The 10,114-nt window shown below is 57.7% G+C and overlaps 1 protein-coding gene across 1 annotated transcript in view; it reads right to left on the reverse strand.

Annotated features, from left to right (window-relative positions):
* Window positions 1–9,088, reverse strand: part of NFKBIE (NFKB inhibitor epsilon) — a 43,697-nt gene extending 34,609 nt beyond the window's left edge. The window contains exons 1-2 of the mRNA XM_089665879.1: window positions 9,040–9,088; window positions 5,831–6,327 (exon numbers count right to left, since the gene is read on the reverse strand). Coding sequence (XP_089522005.1) covers window positions 5,831–6,303 — 473 coding nt within the window. The 5' untranslated portion in view covers window positions 6,304–6,327; window positions 9,040–9,088. The remainder of the gene's footprint in view (window positions 1–5,830; window positions 6,328–9,039) is intronic.
* Window positions 9,089–10,114: the final 1,026 nt, after the last annotated feature.

A 10,114-nucleotide genomic window follows, 5' to 3' on the forward strand; every position in this document is an offset into this window, starting at 1 on the left:
ATGATCCCCTATTGCCTGGGGGCCCCATGAGTTTGTCAATCCAGCCCTCATTAGGTGACTTCTGAAGGCAATTGGTTCCACTAGATTTTAGTTAGGGGTATCAGAGTAGAGGGGGCTGAATACAAATGCCGCCACACTTTTCAGACATTTATTTGTAACAAATGTTGGAAACCATTTCTCATTTTCCTTCCACTTCACAATTATGTGGCACTTTGTGTCGGTCCATCACATCCAATCCCAATAAAATACATGGTTGTAACGTGACAACATGGTGAACATATCAAAGGGTGCTGTAACACGGTGCCAAGTAGACCCCCCCCCCCCCTCCCCGAATGGTCCCTTCTGACAGCATGCAGGCGTTTCCCCCCAGCAGCTGTCAGATTTGAAAAAATCAACAGGCCTCTGCCCCCACAGCCACTTACTGCTCATTCATGTGAGCAGCAGCCTCCCTTGCCTCCTCTCTGGGGAAAAAAAAAAAAAAATGACATGCAGTGGATTGCTTTTCAGAGGGCGTTTAAACCCCATCACACAGCAAATCTTCTCCTTCTGAGCTCAGCTCCTTTTTACCCGCAGACACGGCCACGTTATGGCAAGCCATGCCCAGGTGGGATACAGCCGCACTCTGCAGAGGGGGGGGATTAGGAAACCTGCAGAGGAATCCAGTTCCATGAGCTTCTACTAGATCAGCAGATTAGGATCTAGGATCAGGGTGCGGGAGGAGGAGCCAGGACTGCAGGAGATACACAGAGCCTATGGATGCAGCTGTCATACCCGGAGCGCAGTACAAAGCGTGAGACTCCTCCACCGACGCTCACAGTACAGGACAATGAGGAACGTGCCGACAAACAGCTCAGGAATGTTCCCCGGCCTGTCCATAAAAACACCCGGGAATCCCCGAGCTCCCCACCCCGATGAGGAAATACACAACCTGTACACACCTTACCCACACCAAAAGTATTCATGGAGGGGAAGTGGCACAACCTACAACCCCCGACACCATCTCCCAGCATAGAGGCCAGGGAGACTGACTGCAGAGACAGGCCGAGCCATCCCATCCATCCGTCCACCCGGCCCGGCACTCGTATCCAAATACAATCCCATCCGTCCACCCGGCCCGGGACTTGTATCCAAATACAATCCCATCCGTCCACCCGGCCCGGGACTTGTATCCAAATACAATCCCATCCGTCCACCCGGCCCGGGACTTGTATCCAAATACAATCCCATCCGTCCACCCGGCCCGGGACTTGTATCCAAATACAATCCCATCCGTCCACCCGGCCCGGGACTTGTATCCAAATACAATCCCATCCGTCCACCCGGCCCGGGACTTGTATCCAAATACAATCCCATCCGTCCACCCGGCCCGGGACTTGTATCCAAATACAATCCCATCCGTCCACCCGGCCCGGGACTTGTATCCAAATACAATCCCATCCGTCCACCCGGCACTCGTATCCAAATACAATCCCATCCGTCCACCCGGCACTCGTATCCAAATACAATCCCATGTTAATTTTCACTGACTGCCCCATTACCTCTGATGGAAGTCGGGTCCAAGCATCAACTACTCTTTAGGTAAATAATATTTCCTCCTGCTAGTTTGAGGTCAATGTTCCCCGTATAGAAAAAATATTGCCTCCTGAAGGCTAAAGCTGGTCTTCAGCCTTGGCACGGGTGTACCGGCTCCTCCCCCTACAGCCTTGGCACGGGGGTTCCGGCTCCTCCCCCTACAGCCTTGGCACGGGGGTTCCGGCTCCTCCCCCTTCAGCCTTGGCACGGGGGTTCCGGCTCCTCCCCCTTCAGCCTTGGCACGGGGGTTCCGGCTCCTCCCCCTTCAGCCTTGGCACGGGGGTTCCGGCTCCTCCCCCTTCAGCCTTGGCACGGGGGTTCCGGCTCCTCCCCCTTCAGCCTTGGCACGGGGGTTCCGGCTCCTCCCCCTTCAGCCTTGGCACGGGGGTTCCGGCTCCTCCCCCTTCAGCCTTGGCACGGGGGTTCCGGCTCCTCCCCCACAGCCTTGGCACGGGGGTTCCGGCTCCTCCCCCTACAGCCTTGGCACGGGGGTACCGGCTCCTCTCCTGGACTGAAACAGCCTACTCTGATTTCACTGCACACTGGGAGCTTCTCACAATGTGCATTCGAAGTCACAGCATGTCAGACAGAGCTTCGCCTTATTTCCTGGCTGGAGGACGTCCAGCATCATCTAGCTCTTTCCTCCATTTTCCAACTGTCCGTGACCCACCCCTTTCATTGAATTTCAGTTCTTTCAACCAAGGAGGCTCAGGATCACATGTGGGTGTTCTCGTGCAAATACAGCCTGCCAAGGAACGCCCAATCCTCCAGACTGACAACCACCCATGAAGGCATTTAATATTTGCCCAACTCCTCCCATGAGCAAGCCCACTGTTTGCATCAGGACTGAGGGCTCCTGAGAGAAGTACTGAGGCAGGGTGCTGTGATGTTTTCAGGAAGCTATGTACAACAACTCCCTGCCAGCTCCTTCCACCAGCCATGATCTGCCTACCTTGGCTAGAGATGCACAGAGACCCAGTGATGACATCAGTGTGTGTAAAATAAGGTATGCAATTAAAGACCTTCGGGCCCAAAAGACACACACAGTGTTCCAATCCCCTCCCAATCATGTGATTCAGGTGTTCCAATCCCCTCCCAATCATGTGATTCAGGTGTTCCAATCCCCTCCCAATCATGTGACTCAGGTGTTCCAATCCCCTCCATGGACACAGTTGTATACAATCCAGCCCCTAGGCATGCAGACGGCTTCTACAAACATTGGTGAAAGAATGGGTCGCTCTCAGGAGCTCAGTGACTCCAAGCGTGGTCCCGTGATAGGTGGCCACCTGGGCAATAAGTCCATCCGTGACATTTCCTGGCTACTAAATATTCCACGCTCAACTGTTAGTGGGATTATAACAAAGTGGAAGCCACTGGGAACAACAGCCACTCAGCCACCAAGTGGTAGGCCACGTCACATGACAGGGCGGGGTCACCGCATGCTGAAGCGCACAGTGCGCAGAAGTTGTCAACTGTCTGCAGAGTCAATAGCTAAAGACCTCCAAACTTGGTGTGGCCTTCAGATGAGCCCAACAACAGTGTGTAGAGAGCTTCATGGAATGGGTTTCCATGGCCGAGCAGCTCCATCCAAGCCTTACATCACCAAGTGCAATGCAAAGCGTCGGATGCCGTGGTGTAAAGCTCGCCGCCACTGGACTCTAGAGCAGAAGAGACGTGTTCTCTGGAGTGACCAATCACACTTCTCTGTTTGGCAATCCGATGGATCCGATGGACATGTCTGGGTTTGGCAGTTGCCAGGAGAACGGTACTTGCCTGACTGCATTGTGCCAAGTGTAAAGTTTGGTGGGGGGGGGGGGGGGGGGATTATGGTGTGGGGTTGTTTTTCAGAGGTTGGGCTTGGCCCCCTAGTTCCAGTGAAGGGAACTCTTAAGGTGACATTTTGGACAATTTCATGCTCCCAACTTTGTGGGAGGAGTTTGGGGATGGCCCCTTCCTGTTCCAACATGACTGCCCACCAGTGCACAAAGCAAGGTCCATAAAGACATGGAGGAGCCAGTTTGGGGTGGAGGAACTTGACTGTCCTGCACAGAGTCCTGACCTCAACCCCATAGAACACCTTTGGGATGAATTAGAGCGGAGACTGCGAGCCAGGCCTCCTCCCCCGACATCAGTGCCTGACCTGACAAATGTGCTTCTGGAAGAATGGTCCAACCTTCCATAGACACCCTCCTAAACCTTGTGGACGGCCTTCCCAGAAGAGTTGAAGCTGTTATAGCTGCAAAGGGCGGGGCCGACTCAATATTCAACCCTACGGACTAAGACTGGGGGGTCATTAAAGGTCATGTGTGTGGAAAGGGCGGGGCCAACTCAATATTGAACCCTACGGACTAAGACTGGGGGGGTCATTAAAGGTCATGTGTGTGGAAAGGGCGGGGCCAACTCAATATTGAACCCTACGGACTAAGACTGGGGGGTCATTAAAGGTCATGTGTGTGGAAAGGGCGGGGCCAACTCAATATTGAACCCTACGGACTAAGACTGGGGGGGTCATTAAAGGTCATGTGTGTGGAAAGGGCGGGGCCAACTCAATATTGAACCCTACGGACTAAGACTGGGGGGCCATTAAAGGTCATGTGTGTGGAAAGGGCGGGGCCAACTCAATATTGAACCCTACGGACTAAGACTGGGGGGGTCATTAAAGGTCATGTGTGTGGAAAGGGCGGGGCCAAATCAATACTGAACCCTACGGACTAAGACTGGGGGGTCATTAAAGGTCATGTGTGTGGAAAGGGTGGGGCCAATACTTAGGGCAATATAGTGATTTATTATATATATTTTGTTTTTATACTTTTTTTTTTAATGGTTTTATTTATTTGAACGACCAGACATGCTGCCATATGTGGATCAGACTACAACACCGCAGGCTGTCTCCGTCCTCCCATCTGCACAGGGTACCAGGTTACTTCCTCTCCATCACATGCTGATCACAGCTCAACTCGCAAACCACACAGACGTCACAGCGCACCGGAACTTCTCCGAGTACAGACACCCCCCACATACCATCATAATAGCGTGTGACTGAGGGGGAGGGGGCATTAGAGTGTAAGCTCCTCTGGTGCAGAGACTGATGTGACTGTGGGAGAGGGGACATTAGAGTGTAAGCTCCTCTGGTACAGAGACTGATGTGACTGTGGGGGAGGGGGCATTAGAGTGTAAGCTCCTCTGGTGCAGAGACTGATGTGACTGTGGGGGAGGGGGCATTAGAGTGTAAGCTCCTCTGGTGCAGAGACTGATGTGACTGTGGGGGAGGGGGCATTAGAGTGTAAGCTCCTCTGGTGCAGAAACTGATGTGACTGTGGGGGAGGGGACATTAGAGTGTAAGCTCCTCTGGTACAGACTGATGTGACTGTGGGGGAGGGGGCATTAGAGTGTAAGCTCCTCTGGTACAGAGACTGATGTGACTGGCTCAGTGATCTCTGTACAGCACTGCGGTGTATGTCAGAGCTATATACATGTATAATAATAGTGTGTGTGACTGTGGGGGAGGGGACATTAGAGTGCAAGCTCCTCTGGTTACAGAGACTGATGTGACTGTGGGGGAGGGGACATTAGTGTGTAAGCTCCTCTGGTGCAGAGACTGATGTGACTGTGGGGGAGGGGGCATTAGAGTGTAAGCTCCTGTGGTGCAGTCTGAAGCAACTGGTTTTGTGTTCTCTGTGCAGCACCACGGTATACATCAGAGCTATGTCAATGTATAATATTAATAATGTGCGACTTTGGGGGGGAATTAGATTGTAAGCTCCTCTGGTGCAGGGAGCTTGCTGCCTGGCTTGCTCAGTGCTGGCTCCACCTCCTGAGTCCCTGTGTGGTCCAATAGGAAGTAATGGCCATGCTTGGTGCATTTGTAATGGCAATGCAGGACCCGCTGAGGAGTCAGTGTGCCTCCATTGTAGGCGGGGTTTATGGGCTTACCACCAATGAGAAGAAAGTCTTCCAGCTACGAATGAACTTTCCCTCAAAGAGTCGCACAAACCTGCACTGCAGACATAGGACTCTGTGAGGGCCCAGGACACCCACCAAGGTGACCCACATACACAAATCAGGGTGTGGGACGCTGAGCTGTGGGGGCGCTCCATGTGTGCGGTGACAGTGCGGTTACTGACAGTCACACAGCAACAGAGGATACCCACCGAGCCATGCTATCCGTATACAACACGGGGCAGTTTACAAAGTGATCATGTGACCAGGAAGAACCCCTCCCCCCCCCCCCCCCCCGGGTTGTACACAGGGTACTCACGTGTCACCCTCTTCTGACAGGTAGGTGAAGCTGTTGATGCACTCGGTGCCTAGGCTCCCGGTGACCCCCCCGGTTGGAAGGCTGGCAGTCTGTGGGTTGGGCTCTATGCCGTAGGAGGGGGTGTCCTCAGTAAGGGGCACAGTGCTAGTCTGTGGAGCTCTCTCTGCCACCAGGATGTTCGGTTCACCAATCAGAGTCTGTGGGGCGGGTTCTGTGGTCTCAGGGTGTCCAGTAGGGGGCAGGCTGTCTATGATGGAGGCGGATCCATAGGAGGAGTCTATACGCTCTGTGTCCTGGGCCTCAGCCTGCTGCTCTTTAGACTGGTGGGGGAGGGAGGAGTCCGGATTGGAGGGTCCAGAATATCGAGGGAGACCCTCATCCTGCAGGGACTGCAGAGACTCCGCAAGACCCGAGTCAAAGCGCACCTCTTCTGGGTGGAGTCCAAGTGTCTTCCCCTCCCAGTCCTCCGACATCGTCCAATCTCATGAGAGAGCCACCTGGGGGAGGGGAAAGAGTCAGATGAGGTCATAGAGACAAAAACTACATCAGAGGAGCACACATTACATCAGAGGGACGCACCGACCACGGAGCACACACACGAGGGACGCGCCGACCACGGAGAGCGCGCACACACACCAGAGGGACTCGCCGACCACGGAGCGCGCACACACACACACACACACACACCAGAGGGACGCAACGGCCACGGAGCGCGCACACACACACACCAGAGGGACGCAACGGCCACGGAGCGCGCACACACACACACACCAGAGGGACGCAACGGCCACGGAGCGCGCACACACACACACACACCAGAGGGACGCAACGGCCACGGAGCGCGCGCACACACCAGAGGGACGCGCCGACCACGGAGCGCGCGCACACACCAGAGGGACGCGCCGACCACGGAGCGCGCGCACACACCAGAGGGACGCGCCGACCACGGAGCGCGCGCACACACCAGAGGGACGCGCCGACCACGGAGCGCGCGCACACACCAGAGGGACGCGCCGACCACGGAGCGCGCGCACACACCAGAGGGACGCGCCGACCACGGAGCGCGCGCACACACCAGAGGGACGCGCCGACCACGGAGCGCGCGCACACACCAGAGGGACGCGCCGACCACGGAGCGCGCGCACACACCAGAGGGACGCGCCGACCACGGAGAGCACACACGCACACATTAGTGGGACGCACCGACCACGGAGCGCGCGCGCACACACACACACACCAGAGGGACGCGCCGGCCACGGAGCGCGCGCGCACACACACCAGAGGGACGCGCCGACCACAGAGCGCGCGCACACACACCAGAGGGACGCGCCGACCGCGGAGCGCGCGCGCACATCAGCGGGACGCGCCGACCACGGAGCGCGCACACACACCAGAGGGACGCGCCGACCACGGAGCGCGCACACACACATCAGAGGGACGCGCCGACCACGGAGCGCGCACACACACACCAGAGGGACGCGCCGACCACGGAGCGCACGCGCACACACACACACACCAGAGGGACGCGCCGACCACGGAGCGCACGCGCACACACACACCAGAGGGACGCACCGACCACGGAGCGCACGCGCACACACACACCAGAGGGACGCACCGACCACGGAGCGCACGCGCACACACACACCAGAGGGACGCACCGACCACGGAGCGCACGCGCACACACACACCAGAGGGACGCACCGACCACGGAGCGCGCGCACACACCAGAGGGACGCACCGACCACGGAGCGCGCGCACACACCAGAGGGACGCACCGACCACGGAGCGCGCGCACACACCAGAGGGACGCACCGACCACGGAGCGCGCGCACACACCAGAGGGACGCACCGACCACGGAGCGCGCGCACACACCAGAGGGACGCACCGACCACGGAGCGCGCGCACACACCAGAGGGACGCACCGACCACGGAGCGCGCACACACACACCAGAGGGACGCACCGACCACGGAGCGCGCACACACACACCAGAGGGACGCACCGACCACGGAGCGCGCACACACACACCAGAGGGACGCACCGACCACGGAGCGCGCACACACACACCAGAGGGACGCACCGACCACGGAGCGCGCACACACACACCAGAGGGACGCACCGACCACGGAGCGCGCACACACACACCAGAGGGACGCACCGACCACGGAGCGCGCACACACACACCAGAGGGACGCACCGACCACGGAGCGCGCACACACACACCAGAGGGACGCACCGACCACGGAGCGCGCACACACACACCAGAGGGACGCACCGACCACGGAGCGCGCACACACACACCAGAGGGACGCACCGACCACGGAGCGCGCACACACACACCAGAGGGACGCACCGACCACGGAGCGCGCACACACACACCAGAGGGACGCACCGACCACGGAGCGCGCACACACACACCAGAGGGACGCACCGACCACGGAGCGCGCACACACACACCAGAGGGACGCACCGACCACGGAGCGCGCACACACACACCAGAGGGACGCACCGACCACGGAGAGCACACACACACATCAGAGGGACGCACCGACCACGGAGCGCGCGCGCACACACACACACACATCAGAGGGACGCACCAACCACGGAGAGCACACACGCACACATTAGTGGGACGCACCGACCACGGAGCGCACACACACACCAGAGGGACGCACCGACCGCGGAGCACACACACACACCAGAGGGACGCACCGACCGCGGAGCGCACACACGCACACATTAGTGGGACGCACCGACCACGGAGAGCACACACTGGTGGGACGCACCGACCACGGAGCGCGCACACACATCAGAGGGACGCACCGACCACGGAGAGCACACACTAGTGGGACGCACCGACCACGGAGAGCACACATGCACACATTAGTGGGACACACCAACCTCTAGTGATCCTTCCAGTAACACACTTGCTGTCTTAGGGTGACAACACTCACTCATAGTAATCTATGGAGGAGAAGCGTTGTCACCCCAAAACAGGACTACAGAACCCCTCCCCCACACTTGATGTGACATATAGGTGTCTATAACCCGCCCCCCATCCCTATAATAGCCCCATCCGATCCCCGGGACTGATTGGAGGAGAGAGGAAACCGGACACAGCCGGAGGAGAGGCCTCAACCACACCAGAACTTCACCGACCGAATAAACCATCCAAACACCTGGACACGGCCGGCTCCTCACTCCGCTCACCTCAAAGCACGGATCCCCACAGCCAGTGCATCCTCCCCAGCCAACCAAATCCCCGCTTACTGTCAACTATAGCCAATCACAGGCCGCTGTATACGCGTCTCTTCGTCATCTTACCACGCCCCTTTCGCTGACAGAAAACTTAGAAACTTTCCTCACAGCCCCGCCCATCTATCAGCCACTGCTTATTGGAAGACATTCACCGCACGCCCCACCCATAACCCCTCACCAACCATGCCAATCACCTGGGGAATTTCCTGACTATGCCACGCCCACGATTCTACTTACTAGGCATTACATAGCTGCAGTCACATGTTTCTGTATAACAATTCCGCTTTCTATTCCCCCCCTCTACTATTAGCCCCGCCCCCGCTGGCCGCAAAAGTCTGTCTTATTGGTCACGGGTGAACTGTATGCTTTGCTGAGACGCTTGGATGACATATGTCGCCCTCTGTCAGTTGCCTAGCGAATCGCTATGGGGATGCGCATGCGTAGTGTGTCCTGACGGCGCGCGCGCGCAGAGACGGGGGGGGGTTTGACTGGATGCGGCCTCCCGCAGTGGTCCATTCGTGATGGCGGAGCTGTGCTGGTGTCTGAGGAGAATCGGGGGAACCCAGGAGCGGCTAATACTGCCTGAGGGGGAAGAGGTGCGTGAGTCTACCCTGCAGGAGGGGGGAACTTCTCAGTCAGGCCTGACTAATCACTCCTGGAGGGTCTACCTTCCCCTCAGGACAGTGGGCGGGCGGGGGCTACGGGGTATACCCTCACTTTACACAGGGGCAACTAGTGCTGTCTGGGAGGGCCCTATACCCTCACTTTACACAGGGGCAACTAGTGCTGTCTGGAAGGGCCCATACCTCACTCTACACAGGGGCAACTAGTGCTGTCTGGGAGGGCCCATACCTCACTCTACACAGGGGCAACTAGTGCTGTCTGGGAGGGCCCTATACCCTCACTTTACACAGGGGCAACTAGTGCTGTCTGGGAGGGCCCTATACCCTCACTCTACACAGGGGCAGCTAGTGCTGTCTGGGAGGGCCCATACCTCACTCTACACAGGGGCAACTAGTGCTGTCTG

Source organism: Staurois parvus, unplaced genomic scaffold (genome assembly GCF_062004578.1).
Source record: "Staurois parvus isolate SC_StPar_1 unplaced genomic scaffold, SC_StPar_1.0 ptg002397l, whole genome shotgun sequence".
NCBI lineage: Eukaryota > Metazoa > Chordata > Amphibia > Anura > Ranidae > Staurois > Staurois parvus.